The sequence below is a fragment of the Miniopterus natalensis genome, chromosome 17, assembly GCF_054644295.1.
Source record: "Miniopterus natalensis isolate mMinNat1 chromosome 17, mMinNat1.hap1, whole genome shotgun sequence".
NCBI classification, from domain to species: domain Eukaryota; kingdom Metazoa; phylum Chordata; class Mammalia; order Chiroptera; family Miniopteridae; genus Miniopterus; species Miniopterus natalensis.
In genome coordinates, this window is record NC_142097.1 from 9178448 (window position 1) to 9194607 (window position 16160).

Here is a 16160-nt window from a genome sequence, read left to right on the forward strand (position 1 = left end):
GGCTATCTGAAGACCTAAGACATACAGAGAGAACTACAAAATGCACGCATGTTCCGGCAGGAGCCTGCGCTGCACAACAGCCAGGCTCCTAAACACTGTAGCCCAGCCTTTGACCGAGTCAAACCAGCTCTCAGCCTCACTGCGCTACTGCTGCCCTTCGCCCCTTGTCCTTATTGAGACTTATTGACGTGGATTCCCTATTGATACAGACTCACCCATCTTCTCCCGATCTGACGGCCTGTCTGGACTTCACTTCCCTACTCAGCGGGGCCTTGCATTCCATGATCACACCTGAACCATGGTCTCAGATACCATCAACTACCACGCAGACACTCACTTTAGATCAAGCCTCCTCCTCAGTCTGCATGCTCAGGTGGCTGAGTGCTTCTGGAATGAATCCTACATCCATATAGATTAGGGCCACAGCAAACTCACGACCTCCCACCTCAACGGGTCCTTGACATCACTCAACCCTGTTCTCTTCCATCTCCTCTGGGCTCTTCTCCATGTTTTCAATTCTCTTTGAATCTTACCATAATTTTTTTTTACATTTATTTATTCATGGATTAATTTTTAGAGAGAGAGAAACATCTATTTGTTGTTCCATTTATTAAGCATTCATTGGTTGATTCTTGAATGTGCCCTGACTTGGGGATCAAACCCCCAATCTTGGTTTATCAGGATGATGCTCTACCAACTAAGCTGCCTGGCCAGGGCAAGACAGACCATAATTTTACATACCACTAAAGAAAGAAACAATACTTCCTAAATTATGAGCACTGCTTTCTTATCCCATTGGTTGCAAAATACTTCCTAATTTTAGAGATGTTAAAATATGGGGGGGTTGTTTTAGAATCAATGAAAATGACATGCCTGTTTCTTTAATAGTATGTTATTTATTTCTCATGGTTTTTATTTCCTCTCATATTTCTTTACTCATTTTAATATCTATAATTATTGAACGTGTAAACCTTCTGTTTATTGGGTCCACGGACCCCCATAGGAGCTTAAGCCCTGGTATGTTTCCTCAACTGAGAGTTCATATTTGTTGGGGTTTTACTGTGGGAAGCCTGCTTGGAAAGCTTGTCCCTCTAGGGAAATTCTGTATTTACTCTTACCACGTACCCCAGTGACATTATCAGTCCAGGACTATATTCCAAGTTAATTTCTTGGCTCATAAATTCCCAGACCATGCAGACAGTGTAAATGTGGACCCCAAATCCACATAAGAACAGGTCTGTGGCTAAGCATTTCTAGGGGAGGCTTTTCGCCCTCACTCACAGCACACGCCACAGCAGACGAGCTCCCCTGTGATTTCCCTCTGCTGCTCGTGCCGTTTTCCTAATTTAAGCTTTCACTGAGCGTGTAGTCCCCCCGGGTCCTTGAAGGTCCGAGGACCTCAGTTCCAAATCCCATTTTGGTAAGCCTACTTGTCTTCCTCACAGCCCGCCTGTTCAGACTCATGAGTCTATGAGTGATGGCAGAAGGGGCTTGGGCTAGGAGACAGCTGAGGAGTGGGGGCGCCCACAGTGAGTCCCCTTCGCCCCAGAGGCTGTCATTTATGCCTGGCTCCTTCTTGAACAATTATAATTAATAATAATAAACAGCTAACAGGAATACAGTGCTTACTCTGTCCCAGGCACTTAATATATACTGTCTTTTAATCTTTACAACAGTCCTACAAAGGGGTTGCTATTATTACCATATTTTTTCCTAAATAGGTGAGAAACAAAACCACAAAGAGATTAAGAAACATGTCCAAGGTCACACAGCTAATACGTGACCGAGCCCAGATGAGAACCCGGGCGGCGTGGCTGTAGGCTGGGCTTTGACCCTCCCCCTGTGAGACTCTTGCACGCTCTGCCCATGGATTTCTGTCTGGCCAACCCCACCCCCCAAAACTGCAGCAGAAACGCCAGGACATGCTTGGCCCCCATTTAGGCTGCTGCCGGTGCCTCTGCTCGGCGACAATGGAAAGGCAGGTTAGCTCAGGGTTCCCACCATGCCCACAATAGGGAGCTTATTTTAAAGGGCCCGTGCCTAGCCCCAGCTGGGTGGCTCAGCTGATTGGAGTGTCATCTCATGTACCAAAGGGTTGCGGGTTCGATTCCTGGTCAGGGCACATACCTGGGTTGCAGGTCCAATCCCATGTTGGGGTGCATATGATTTCTCTCTCCCCCCCTCCCTTCTTCTCTCTCTAAAAATCAATTAAAAAAACATATCTCTGGGTCAGGATTAAAAGTAAATGCCCATGCGAGGCTGGACTCCAGACCATTTAAATAGGAATCCCTAAATTTATGTTTTGAAAGATGATTCTTCCGAGCGGCCAGGGTTGAGATCACGCCTCCAGCACCTCGAATGTTCTGTGGTGGGGAACCACCCAAAGCTACTGTCCACATGTGGGTAGAGCCAGTGACCTTGGAAGGCCCTCTGAAGCCCCACCTGGAACCCAGGCTGCCCCAATTTTCTGCCCAGTGGGAAAGGTCCTTTCTCAGTGTCCCCTGAGGTTGGAGGTTAGAGGGATGCCTGGGGGCTGCCTTCCTTTGGCCCTGGGTACTTTCTAGAGAAGCCACATAGGGCTTTGGGGTGCAGAAGACTGGAACACCTTGCCTTGGGTTCCCCATGCAGAGGGTGAATTCCTTCCACCCATGTTTGGCCCCAAGACAATTCCATGGTACAAACTGATAAGGCCTGATCTGAGTCTGGAGGGTAGGTGGCCTCTTTCTAGACCCTCTGTCTCTGTCCCAGGTAAATAATTTTGTATGTAATCCAACACGGAACCCGAGTCAGGACTTAGAAAATTCCATTCACAGCACGCTTGTCATATAGGAGGTGCTCGGGTAACTTGAGCCTGGCAAGCACCAGCCAGCATCCCGGGTTGTGTTCAGAATTAGGATGGCAGATTGGGATGAGAGCAGCCGAGAAGCCGTTTCTGCAGGATTGTCAATGCTCTGAGTCACTTGCAGGAAGAGAGCCAGGGACCCTATGTGCTGGACTGAAGAAATGCACCAGAGATCATGGTAGGAGAAATTGGCAGGGCCAACTGTCACAAAGGTGGTGCATGAGCTGTCTCTTTGTTGCAGACAGTGACAAACACCTTCCGCACGGCAAACGTCCAGATCCAGAGCCAGGACCAGAGGCTGCTGACACTGTGGCTGGACAAGGACCATCGGCGCACTTTCAGAGATGTGACCAGGTGAGGCTGGGCCCACCACCTCTTGGGCTGCGTGCCCCATGGGGCAAACCTGAGCAGAAGCCAGCCCCTTCCACCTCCTGAGGCAGATCCTGAGACCAGGCAGGTGTCCCTGATGGGTGTGGCCTTGTGACTTGAATCCAGGAAGAAAGGTAAATGAACTGCCAACTCTGAGTAGCTGAGATTCCTTCATGAACCCTCAGCCTGCAGCCCTCCTGATCCAATGCCCGGTACTGGCACTGCCCTCTTCAACACACACTCACCTACTGTGGCAGCTGTGCCCCAGTCCATGTGACCCTATTGATCTCCCCTGGAGAGGTGTTTGGGTAAGGGAGGCATCCACAGTCACCCATGCAGGCATGCTCTCCTCTCCCAGTGTTCACCGTAGGCCACGGGTGCTCTTTCTTGTTCTGACGCTCTTCCCTCTGGGGAGCCCCCCACCTCTAAAATTCCTGGCAGATTTGACCCGAGATCGGTCTTCTGAGCTGGTCTCTTTCCACTCACAGATTCGAGGTTGCTCCCTGCCCAGAGCCATGTTCCGGGGCTCAGAAGTCCAAGACGCTATGGCTCAGTTCACACCAGCAGAAGGAGATGGAAATGACCAAAGCCATGCCCAAGCCCCTTCTAATGCCCATCAACACGTTCTCCGGCATCGTCCAATGAGCCTGAAGGGGCAGTGGAGGCGCCAAGTCTGAGAGCTGCGGGCCCAAGGGAAGGATACACTACCCGACCAGTCCAAATACTCACACCAATGGCCAGAGCAAGGCCAGGCTGCTCTGGACAGCTTCTGGCCCTGCCTAGGAGCCAGCGAGTGCCCGGAGCACAAGGTGGCTGGCCATGGGGGGTGATGGAGCAGGGCCCACATGAAGGCCCAAGGATGGCCTGGGCAAAGCTGCACACACACAATGCCCAGCTCCTTGCACAGATGTCCGCTCCTTCCCACATCTCCCACTCGAGCTCCCCACCCAGCCCTTAAAAGCAAAGCAAGAGCTGCTGTTTTGGCCAGGGCCCTGTGTCCTGGGGGAAATGGGAAGTAGACAAAGGCAACTACACCTCCTCCCAAGTCTGCTCCCTTCCCTCACTCGAGCCTCTGCCCACCTCACCCATCCCAGATTCAATAAATGCACACTAAAGCACTTCTGCTTAATCGAACACCCAGCAATATTTGTATTCTTATAGCAACTGGGGGCAGGACTTAATCCGTCCTAATGAATCCGCTTGGGCCAGATCAGAGTCTTCTGGTGTGTTGTCTGCCTGACCACAAGCTGACTTAGGGACTCCTGAACAACACTGTCACAAAACAGAGGTGGGAATGCAGGCTAATTTCAGAGAAACCAGAGACTAGATATCAAAATTCTTGGCTTTTGAGTTCAAAAAATTCACACCCAGTGTAAAAATAGGGAAATCAGTGGCACAGAGCCTGTTCCCTCACCCCCAGGACTAGTTGTGGGGGGGTGGGGGGAAGTAATAGAGAACATAAAGGCTTGACTTGAGTCCATCCCTTTCACCAGGGTGGAGTCTCCAGGGATTGTGGGGTGGGGTAAAGGTGGAAGAAGCCCTTTTGCTTTTGGAGATCCAAGAGTAGAGGGGTTGGCTATTCATTTTTGGCCTCATTGCCCTGGGAATGGGGTAAGTCCCAGAGCACACTCTCCATGCCTAGAGGAACAGTGTAAGAAGGGCTACCTGGGGTGTCCAGGTAGATGGGCCCAAGGGCAGCCTTAGAGAGAGTTCCTGTGATGCCATGGGGCGTGGGAAGCAGGTCAGGTTTGCTCAGGTAGTCGAAAGCAATCAAGCCCAAGGAGCCTGACAGTAAAAGGGAAGAGATGCAGCTGTGAGTGGCATCTGATGGACACCAACATGGGGCAGTCTCTGCCCCGCAGTGGAGGTCAGCTCTGAACAGGTGGAGACTGATGAGTAGATGGATGTGAGACCCTCCACGGAACCCAGAGAAGAGCGGGACCAGGGACAGCCCACAATGTAACAGGTGGTTTTAAGCCTGAAGCGACTGATATCACTGAATTTAAGTGAGTTCACCTGGAGTTGGCTAGATTTTTGTTTTGCCATTGGGGTGATGTAAAGTGATTCATATCAATTTGGGCAATCATAGTTTCTAGGTTCTTTAAGCAAACAGTCTTTAGCATTAGGTGGGGCTCTGGGTCTCCCCCCCCCCAATAACCTCTCTACCAACTTGCAATGAAAGCAAGTTGTAGATCAAATTCTGCTATACACACACCACCCCTCAGCTCTTCCCCCAACCGAATTAGAGGCTCTAATCAAACCTGACACAGAAAGTGCACTGAGCCCGGCCGGGCGTGGCTCAGTGGTTGAGCGTCAACCTGGGATCCAGGCGATCAGGGTTCGATTCCCAGTCAGGGCACGTGCCCGGTTGTGGGCTTGATCGATGACTCTCATCGTTGATGTTTCTGTCTCTCTCTCTCCCTCTCCTTTCCTCTCTCTGAAATCAATAAAGATATACTTTAAAAAAAAAAAAGAAAAGAAAGTGCACTGAATCAGTGGCTGGATACTGGACCATCTTGGAGTAAAGCCTATGTCACCGTTCCAAAGCGTGTGGGCCTCAGGAACACCTGGATTCTTACTCTGTTCACCAAGGGATGAAATGCTCCAGAAAAATTATATCCAATCGCTGTAACTTGAACACCACTAACTTCACCAGTGAAAATTTGCCAATATCTATCATGTTAATTAATGAAGTCACTTCTGTTGTTCTAAGATTGTTGAAGTGCTAGTAGTCACTGTCCCTGGAATGTCGCTTTTTAATCAAATGTTAGCTTATCTCCTCTGGATTGTGCACTCCCCAGCTGGACAGCTCAGGTGTAGATTAAAACCCTCCAATACATACACACTGTTTCGGGGTCTAGGATGGATGCCTGGGTGGGGAGTGGATGCCACTCTGAGACAGCCCTCAGTTGTCAAGCCCTCTCTGGGGATCGTCCCAGCTGAAGAAGATTGTGTCACCCAGTCCTGCCCGTTCCAGGGAGCGCTCCCACCCGTTGGGACAGTTCTAAGTCCCGGGATGAAAACAGCTGCCTTCCTGGAACCGTGGTTCTGATGGAGGTGGGCAGTGACCAAGATCAGTGATAAGAAACCCCTGGTGTGTGAGGCAGTAGGAGTGCAATGGGGAAAAATAAAGCAGGCCAGGCGGTTGAGCTTCGACCTAGGATCCAGGCGATCAGGGTTTGATTCCCGGTCAGGGCACATGTCCCGGTTGCAGGCTGGATCCCCAGTCAGGGGCGTAGGAGGCAGCAGATCAATGACTCTCTCAACCCTGATATTTCTATGTCTCTCTCCCTCTCCTTTCCTCTCTCTGAAATCAATAACGATATACTTATAAATAAATAAATAAATAAATAAATAAATAAATAAATAAATAAATAAATAATAAAGCAGGGCAGGGGAGGGCGCGAGTCTGGGGAAGGGGTGGGGTGGGGTATTTCGTTAGGGTGGGCGGGGCCCGTCCCTGACAGTAACGGGGTGGTTCTTGATTCAGGGGCTTTTGAGTCAAGACTTGAAGAGGAGGGAGGGGGCTCAGATCTTGACCTCCATTCTCACTCTCCGCCTCCCCGACAGTTTCAGGGACCTACCTCAGGTTGGCGAGCGACCCGAAACAGCGACGGGGCCCCCGGGGCTCAGCCTGCAGCGCACCCTGCAAGCCACCGGCCGCGCCCCGCGCACCTGTACGGGCGGGCAGGTGCGCCGCGCGGCGCCCGCGCTTCCACCGGCAGAGGAGGGCGCCGGGACCTCGCAGGTGCGGCCCGCAGGTGCGTCGGCCTCGCAGGTGCGCCGGCCCCGCCCCCGCCCCCGCCCCAGGTGCACCGCCCCTCAGGGCGGGGCCACTTCCGGGCCGGAGGCCGGACGTAGGGGCGGGGGGGCGGTTGACCGGGCGACCGGTTGCCGCGGGGGCTGGAGGCGGGGTCCGCTCGCACCTCGGCGCGCGCCCCGCTCCCGGGCCGCGGCCGCGCCCGCCCCGCGCCCGCCCCGCGCCCAGCTCCGCCCTCCGCCGCCGGGTCCGACAGCGCGGGGCAGCCATGAGCGCCAACCCCCAGTGGGACATCAGCAGGGCGCTGGGAGTGGCCAGGCTCTTCCACTTGCTGTGTGGGCTGCGGGATGCCTGCGTGACCCCGTTCCTGACCCTCTACCTGAGGCAGCTGGGCCTGGCCGCGCCCTGGGTGGGCATCCTGGTGGGAACCCAGCACCTGGTCGCCGCCTTCTGGGCGCCCTTCTGCGCCTTCCTGGCCAAAAGCTACCAGAAAAGGAGGGTGCTTCTGATAGGCTCGCTGCTGGGCTCGGTGGGCGCCAGCCTGTCCATGGTGCTGGTGCCGCCGCTGGACAAAGACCTGGGGCACCGCTCCTGTCATGGCAGCCACCGCGGGACCCCCACAGCCCTGCCACCGGAGGCCGCACTGACCGGGAACTTCACCTCGGCCCAAGGGCCGGCCTCAAACCACCCAGCCAAGAGGAGCGCTGGGATCAGGGACACTTCTGGCTTCAGAAAAGAACCAGCGGAAAGTGTCCAAGAACCTTTCAGTCACCTGCCCAGAAACTCTGAGGGCTCTGTTGAAGGAGCCAGGACCACGGCCGAAGTTCTCCATCCTGGCACTTCAGGGGTGAAAGATGCTCCCTGGGAAGGTGCTTTTGGGGTGGTCAGTACTGCCCTCCCTCTGCTTGCTGGGGGCACAGCGCTGGGAAGTCCAGCCAACTTCTCAGCAGCCAAGGGGAGCTCAGGGGCCCTCGGCCTCTCCTTGGAAGGGTTGCGATGGACTTTCATTCCCTGCTTCGTGTCCATGGTGTTCTGGGAGCTGCTGACAGCCCCTCAGGAGCAGGTGGCCGGTGACAGCCTGTTTGAATACCTGGATTTTGTGGACGCCACTGACCGTTACCGAAGCCTTTGGATCTGGAAGCTGCTGGGCACGTCGGCGGGCGTGTGCGGCATCGCAGCCTTGGTGGAGCAGCTGGACTGCTTCCTGAACACGAGTGGCCCCCGGGGCGTGGTGCACTTCTATGGCTACTCGCTGCTCAGCATCCTGGCTTTACTGGTGAGCATTGTTTTCCCCATCCCCATCGGCAGGTGCCGGGAGCCCAGCTACAAAACCAGCAAAGCACTGTCTCTGGTAGAGGGCGACCCCCGACTCATGCTCCTAGCCTTCACTGTCTTTCTGATAGGAGCCACCACCAGCACAGTCCAGAACTTTCTGTTCTGGCACATGGAAGACCATGGGAGCAGCGAGCTGGTTATGGGTTTCTCAGTTGCCCTGGGCTTGCTGGGCGAAGTTCTACTTCATCCATTCAAAGCCACGTTGCTTAGGAAACTGTCCAGAGTGGGAACGGTGGGGCTGGGGCTGGGCTGCCTCTCAGGGCAGCTGCTGTACTACTCTTTCCTCTGGAGCTGGTGGTCTGTCCTCCCTGTTCAGATCCTGAGTGCTCTCAGCAATGGGGCTCTGTGGTGGGCGGTGGGGGCTTCAATAGAAGACCTCGCCACTCCTGGAATGGAGAGGCCTCTGAGTGCCATGTTCCGAGGCCACTTCTATGGAGGGGGAGCCAGCCTGGGCAGCTTTGTGGGGGGCTTCGTGGTGAGGCACTTCAGCCTGGCTGTGCTCTACCAGGCCAGCTGCGTGGTCCTTGTGCTCTGGCTGGCCCTGTTCCTGTCCATCCAGCCAAGACTGCCCCAGGAGCGGAAAATCAACTACTCAAAGCTGCTGATCGTGGAGGCAAGTGACACGAGCGACTCTGAGCAAGGGACGGAACGGGACTGGCTTGTGAAGGCTGGTCTGGAAAGGAGCCAAAGGACTGGACAAAACTCAGCCTGCTGAGGGCAAAATCCACCAGTCCTGCCTAGGGGCCTAGGAAGCCCCAGGGAGAGATAAAGCACGTCTGTGCTGAAGCCCCACAGGTTCATCTCATTGTATGACAGCAGTTCAAGTTTTTAAAAAATAATGGTGGAAAAATACATTTGCTAAGAAACAAGTTCCCTCTGTGTTCACTGTTTTGGTCCATGAGGTTTGCGAGAGCTTTACTAGTACCGATCTGGTGCTGCTGATTTCAGCCCTGGCTGGAGTGCTCAAACTGGCAGTGCCAGGAAGGCCATGGGGACCTGCAGATTCCGGCAGCAGAGGGAGCAGCTGGCTTTGATGAGTCATGTACATTCCTATGGGTCCTAAAGGGCATATGTCTGATCCTATTAAAGCCACGCTTGGGCCTGTAAGAACTGTAATGAAAACCAGAACTTTCCTCTCTCTCCTCACTGATGCACAGGTGCCCACGCTCGAACCCAGGTACTTAAGTTTCCAATAGGAGAATATTATGGAAATGTAATATGTGTCCAGGGAAGAGGGTGGAAGTTAACAGGTTTTCATTCTTACTCTCAAATGTGTGTGTCACCAGGGATAGGACCCTTAGAATTGTCTTCCATGCTTATGTCAGAGCAAAGGCAATTTTGTGTACCTTGGACCCGAGTTTTGCACACTTCACCTCACATCTGCTTTGATTAGGGTGTGGCAGCCTCTGTAGGGTTCAGATGCTGCAGGTCGTCCATGCTGCACCTGTGCCTAGTCATGTGGTGAGGTGCCTTTGCAAACCCTCCCCATATCCCAGGAAACGGTCCTTTATTCCAGGAACCAGCACCCGGAGCCCAATTCTTCTATGTTATAATCAGGCAAGTATAGGACATTAGATTTAGAAGGGGCCTCATTTCACAAATGCAGAATGTCTTATAGCTGGAGAAGGGGGACACACACAGGAATGTCCACTGGGTCAGACATGGTTCTAGCAACTTTATTCTTTTAAAATTCTTCCTAAGTAGCTTTAGGGTACAAATAGCCAACAAAAAATAACTTCTACCTTAAATAATTAGGGATTCATTTGCCTCATATAAGAAGTCTGGAGGTAGGCAGTCCAGAGCTAGTACAGCCACTTAGCGATGCCCCTGGGGACCCAAATCTTTTCATCTCTCTGCTGCATCATCTTCAGCTTATAGGCATCCCTCCCATGAGTGTTCATGCACAACATGATGGCTGCTTCAACTCCAGCCCTCTCTTCCATGTCCCAGGCCAGAAGAAGAGGGCAAAGGGAACAGGGTTGAAAGCCTATATTAGGAAAACAAAAACCTTCCCAGAAATCCTTAGTAGATTTGTATGAACTGCATCCTGTGGCCACCCTGAACTGCAAAAGAGTATGGGAGGTAGACTATTTTCTACTGGGCACATTTATACTCCAAGCAAAATCAGGGTCATACTAGAGAGAAAGGGGGGCTGGCAGTGTCTGGTACAGTATCAGATGTGGCACTCACATCAGGCTTGTCTTATTCCAAAGCCCATGTTCTTTTCTGCGCAGCAAGCCTGCTTCCCACAGAAATGACTTTAGCAATCTAACTTCCCACAGCAACCCTAGGGATAAGTCAAATTTGTTCACTGCATTTTACAAAAAAGAAAATGAAGCCTCAGAAAAGTCACACACTGGGTCATGGGCAAAAACAGCACCAGAGCCCTGATCTCCTTACCCCAAATTTAGTGCACTTTCTCCTTTGCCTGGCTGGCCACCAGCGTCAACTGAGGAGCATATATGAAGAGACAGGTTCCTGGGGTCCATCAGAATCTCTCAGGTAGGGCCAGGAATCTGTATTTTTTATTGCAATCTCCAAGTGCTTCTATCAAGCACAAATCCATTTGGTTACCCTTTCCAGGCCAGCCTGTCTCACCACTCCTTCGCCGAATGCTTCTAGCATGCAGTGAAAAGAATAATAGCTATTGAGTGGTTACTATATGCTAGACACTTTCGTAAACACTCCCCACATACTAGCTCATTTAGTCCTGAATCTTAGGATGCAGCCATTATTACCATCTCCGATTTACAGATGACCAAACTGATGGCTAGGTAACCTGCTTGCAGTCACACAGCAAGTAGGTGTCAGAGCTGGGATTCAGATCCACCTGGTGGCACTGAAACCTGAAACTTTAATCACTATGCTCTATGGCCAAGACATTGAACAAAAGATGAAAAAGTAAATATTAAGACTTAAGACAGCAGTGAAATTTTCTGGATAGTAGATAGTATTTACTATGTAGACAGAACATACAATAATACCAAAATACAAACACGTGAGTCCCCCTAACATAAACAAGGGTATGAGGAAAGGGCTTGACTTAAGAAAAGAGTTAAGTCCAACCCGTGTGGCTCAGTGGCTGAGCATCAACCGAGGATCCAGGAGGTCGAGGTTTGATTCCCAGTCAGGACACATGCCCGGGCTTCGGGCTCGATCCCCAGCAAGGGGCATGCAGGAGGCAGCTGATCAATTACTCTCTCATCATTGATGTTTCTCTCTCTCTCTCCCTCTCCCTTCCTCTCTCTAAAATCAGTAAAAATATTAAAAAAAGAAAAGAGTTAAGAAAGTAAGTGTGTTTTATCATGAAAAAGAGGAGGAGCTGGAGGAAGAGACTGAGCAACATAATGGTTTAAGGATCTAAACAATTTTATGGGAAGGATGCTGAGAAATTTGTGGTTTGGGCAATTTACTATTTAACTATCTTCTATTTGTAAAGAATTAAATGCTACTTGTCATGGAAAACACAAGAATGAATAAAATATATAGCCCCCCGCCCTCAAGAAGCTAATAGTCTAACTGGCAGATTTACTTCTATACATACACATGGACACAGGAAGCACGAGACACTGAAAAATGCCACACAAAGAAGCATTACAGGGGTTTGGGAAAGGCACCGGTCGTTTCTGACTCAAGAACTAAAGGAAGATTTTGTGGAATTATATGGAAACTAAGCTTAAAGGTTAGTAAACCTACTCAGTAGAGAGAGAGTGGTAGCTCAGGGAAGGGCATCTAGGCAGAAGTAAGAGCACAAGCAATGTTACAAAGGAGGGAAGCATGGGATCTACTTGGAAAACAGCAAGAAATATCATTTGGTGGGAGCAAAGGATTTGTGTAGGCAATGCCGAAAGGCAAGGCTGGAAAACTAGCTTAGGACTGGACCATGGAAGGTTTTGATTCGGTAGACTTTGTTTGGGTAGACCATGGAAGGTTCTGGACAGTGTCATGATAGGTGAGGACTGCACTGAGCTTTTTTTAAAAAAATAGTTAGCTTTATTGACATATAATAAATCGCACATATTTAAATTTGTGCAATTTGATAAGTTTTTTTAATAAACACTTTTTTTTTTATTTTAGAGAGAAAGAGGGAAAGGGAGAGAGAAACATCAATTTGTTGTTCCATTTATTTATGCATTCATTGGTTGATTGCTATATGTGCCTGACTGGGGATCAAACCCACAACCTTGGTGTATTGGGACGATGCTTTAACCAACTGAGCTACCCAGCCAGGGGATAAGTTTTTAACATGTTTATACACCTATGAAACCATCACCACAACCAACATAGTGAACATATACATCACCCCCCAGAAATGTCCCCCTGCCCCCTCCTTTCCCCTCCCTCTGCCCAGCAGACAGCCACTGATCTGCTTCCTGTCACTATAAGAAATGAGTGACATTCTTTTGAATAAAGCTATTGTGATCCTCATAATCTGCATGCCTTTTCCATACGAACTGTAAACCTACTTTTGCCTCCCCTGTATATATAGTAGTTTGCATTTTTAAAGACTATACTATGTACTCCTTTATGTCCAACTTCTTTCACTTGGCATGACTGCAATGACTTCTGACACCAACTACCGAGAGTTAGGCCATACTCTACAGCAGAGGTGGGGAACCTTTTTTCCGCCAAGGGCCATTTGGATATTTATAACATCATTCGAGGGACATACAAAATTATCAACTTAAAAATTAGCCTGCTATATATGGTCAAACATGTCACTGAACTTATTAAATTTCGAGTCCTGTTTGCGGTTGCCTTGGCAGGGCCAGATCAAATAATTTCATGGGCCGTATACGGCCCTCGGGCTGGACATTCCCCACTCCTGCCCTACAGGTTAACAGCACACACTGCCCTCAGTTCAGACACCCTCGCTTCTGACTAACTGGCTACAGATTTGAAGGGGCCCACTCCCCACTCAGGTTCAAGAATTCACTAGAACCATTCACATGATTATAGTCAAAGGACACAAATCAGAACCAGCCAAAAAAAGAGATGCAGAGGGGGAGTTGTGGGAGGTCCCAAGTGTGAAGTGTCACATCCTGGTCCTGTGGAATCAGAATGCATCATGACACATGACAAGAGATGGAGTATTACCAACCAGGGAGACTCACCACGCTTTGGTGTCCATGGTTTTTACTGGGCCTTCATTCTATAGGCCTGATTCATTGAATCATTGGCCTGGGACTCAAGCTTCAGGCCTCTTCTCCTCCCCACGAAGCAGCCTGTCAGGATATCCTGCGGCTCCAAGTCCCACATTTCTAACACGTGGTTGACCTTCCTGGTGTGGCCAGCCCCCATGCAGAGTCACCTCGTTCGCACAGTCACAGGTGTGGTCTGAGAGGCCCACCACGAGTAACGAAGACACTCATAACTCGGAAAAATCCCAAGGATTTAGGGGCTACCTCCCAAGAACCGGGGGCAAAGGCCAGCCAGAAGCTCTAACCAAAAACACATACACAAACAACAAGACTGGACAAGCTAAAGGTCACGTGAGAAGTTCAAACAGTGAGAGTTTCATGAGGTCTGGGGCAGGTGCGATGGCCGAGGCTGGGAGTGCAGAGGACGCGCCCTGGGCACGAAGCCGGCGCGGCTGGCCCGCGGAACAAGGACCCGGGTCATGGAGACGGGCTGCGAGTTGTGGCTTTTACTCTGTTCACTAGCCAGCAGGTCAGTTAAGCTCCGTAAAATCAAAACTAAATAAACATTTAGTTCCCAGCCTCATGGCTATCAACAATAACAAGTTCTAATGTCTTGGTTCCAGCTACGAGAAAAGTAAATATTGAACGAGCGATTCACTTTTATTCTCAGGCTTACTTAACCATTGTTTCCCAAATTAGTTTTACACAACACTCAATCCTAGTGGGCTAGGGGTGGGGGCTGTTAAAAGAGGATTCTGTGGCTAATCGGTTTGGAAAATGATGTAAATTATTGTCACTTCCGAGAAAGTTACAATATACATTATCAATTAAAGACCTGTTAGCTGTGTTGGACCCATAATTCCCCTTATATATCCAGTACCACAACTTTCTTCTGGGTAACACCGACCACAAGCCTGCAGAGCTAACATTCCCAAGGGACTTTGGAAACACCAGCATTGGTACTTTTCTGTGTGACCTTGTCAACTCAGCAGTCAGTGCTCAGTGGCAAATCTGGGCTCCCACACCCGACTGGCAGGAGTCCTGAGTGTTCCTGCTGAGAACTTGACAAAGCTTAGCTCACTAAGTCAGCACGGCTCGTTGCACAGGTGAAGTAACTAAGGTTCAGAGAGGTTAGGGTTCAAAACCAGGTCCTTTGAGCCTGCCATCTCTCCCTCCCTCCCTCTCTCTCTGTCTCCCTCTCCCCCCCTCCCCTTCCCCCCTCCAGTGCACAGAAGAAAGGCCACATGAGGACCGGTGGGAAGGGAGATGTCTTAAGCAAGGAAGAGAGGCCTCATCAGAAATTGCATTTGCCACCCATCCGGAGTGGCTCAGCGGCTGAGCATTGACCTAGGATCCAGGAGATCATGTTTTGATTCCCTGTCAGGGCACATGCCCGAGTTTCAGGCTTGATCCCCAGTGGGGGGCGTGCAGGAGGCAGCTGATCGATGACTCTCTCACCATTGATGTTTCTGTCTCTCCCTCTCTCCCTTCCTCTCTCTGAAATCAATTTAAAAAAAAAAAAAGAAAGAAAAGAAATTGCATTTACTGGCACCTTGATCATGGACTTCTGGCCTCCAGAACTGTGAGAAAAATAAACCACCCAGCCTGTGGTGTTTTGTTATGGCAGCTCAAGAAGACTAATACAGTATGCAAAGGAGTTTTAGAGGTGGAATCAATAACATAGGCCCTGTTATTTGAACATAGGCCCTGTTATCCAATTATTTGATTGGATAAAGCAGTAGAGAGTTAAGGAAGGAGATACCAAGGAGATATCAAGGAGATATCAAGGAGATATCAAGAAGATATCAAGGAGATATCAAGGGTCACAGGTGATTTTACAGTTTTGAGTCCATATGATGAGGGAGAAAGTCTGTAGAAATGTCAGAATTCAGAATGGCTGAAAACCAATGCACAGATCATAAAAATGAAAGACAGTACAGCAAAAGCATTACTCCTAATCCTGCTAGCTCCCTTCCTGCAATTGCTGGCTGTCACTAAGACCACAGAAATCACTGTTTGGTGACACTTGTGACGTGGGGAAGAGCAGAAGGTGTTCCCAATATCCAGAGGCTTTTCATAGCCACGTTTATGAAACTTTACTTTCTTTTCAAGCCTGGCTGGGGGATAGCTTGGAGACATGAGTTTGGACCGCACTGAAGTTCTTTTCCATCCTGGAGCCTGTGGTCTGTGACAGGAACATGATGTGGTGAGGTGTCTTCTACTACAGAGTAAGTTTAAGATAAGACCCCTTGAGCAAATCACCTACCCCCTGGGTCTCAGCTTCCAAGTCTGAAAAACAGGGGCCATGGCCTCCATGAGCTTCCCAATTTGTGCTGCTCAGCTGTACCACAATTCCTTTCTTTGAGCAGCCCAGGTGTTTCCTCCTGAGGTGACAGACCACGCTGACGCTGCCATGGCCACTCTGCCTCGGCCCTTCTCACCTGAGAGTAGCACAGCCTCCTGGAAGCCGAGGGATGACAGGGCATTGGATGACTGCTCATTTCCTTCCCTGAACCTGGCACTAAGCCCTGGTCTGGTGTGCAATGTGGCCACATTGAGCCCCAAACCCCAGCCCCACCTACCCTCAAAGCCAGGGCCCAGGGGCTGGTGGGAGGAACCAGGGGGTCAATCTGTGGGGACTGAAATTGCAGGCCTATGGGTGGGGGCTCCAGCGTGGGGTCTGTGGTGGAAGGGGGAGGTCTGGGTAGGCACC

At 50.5% G+C, this 16160-nt stretch overlaps 2 protein-coding genes across 2 annotated transcripts in view; both read left to right on the forward strand.

Moving 5' to 3' along the window:
• Positions 1 to 3856, forward strand: part of PIK3R6 (phosphoinositide-3-kinase regulatory subunit 6) — a 45925-nt gene extending 42069 nt beyond the window's left edge. Inside the window, exons 19-20 of the mRNA XM_087826516.1 lie at positions 3084 to 3196; positions 3700 to 3856. Coding sequence (XP_087682642.1) covers positions 3084 to 3196; positions 3700 to 3856 — 270 coding nt within the window. The remainder of the gene's footprint in view (positions 1 to 3083; positions 3197 to 3699) is intronic.
• A 3383-nt stretch (positions 3857 to 7239) lies between these two features.
• Positions 7240 to 9175, forward strand: MFSD6L (major facilitator superfamily domain containing 6 like). Its single transcript, XM_016222455.2, has one exon. The coding sequence runs from the start codon at positions 7240 to 7242 to the stop codon at positions 9019 to 9021; it is 1782 nt and encodes a 593-aa protein (XP_016077941.2). The 3' UTR covers positions 9022 to 9175.
• Positions 9176 to 16160: the final 6985 nt, after the last annotated feature.

Excerpts from the sequence above, each read along its gene's own strand:
- MFSD6L (XM_016222455.2), top strand. The coding sequence starts at position 7,240 with ATGAGCGCCAACCCCCAGTGGGACATCAGCAGGGCGCTGGGAGTGGCC.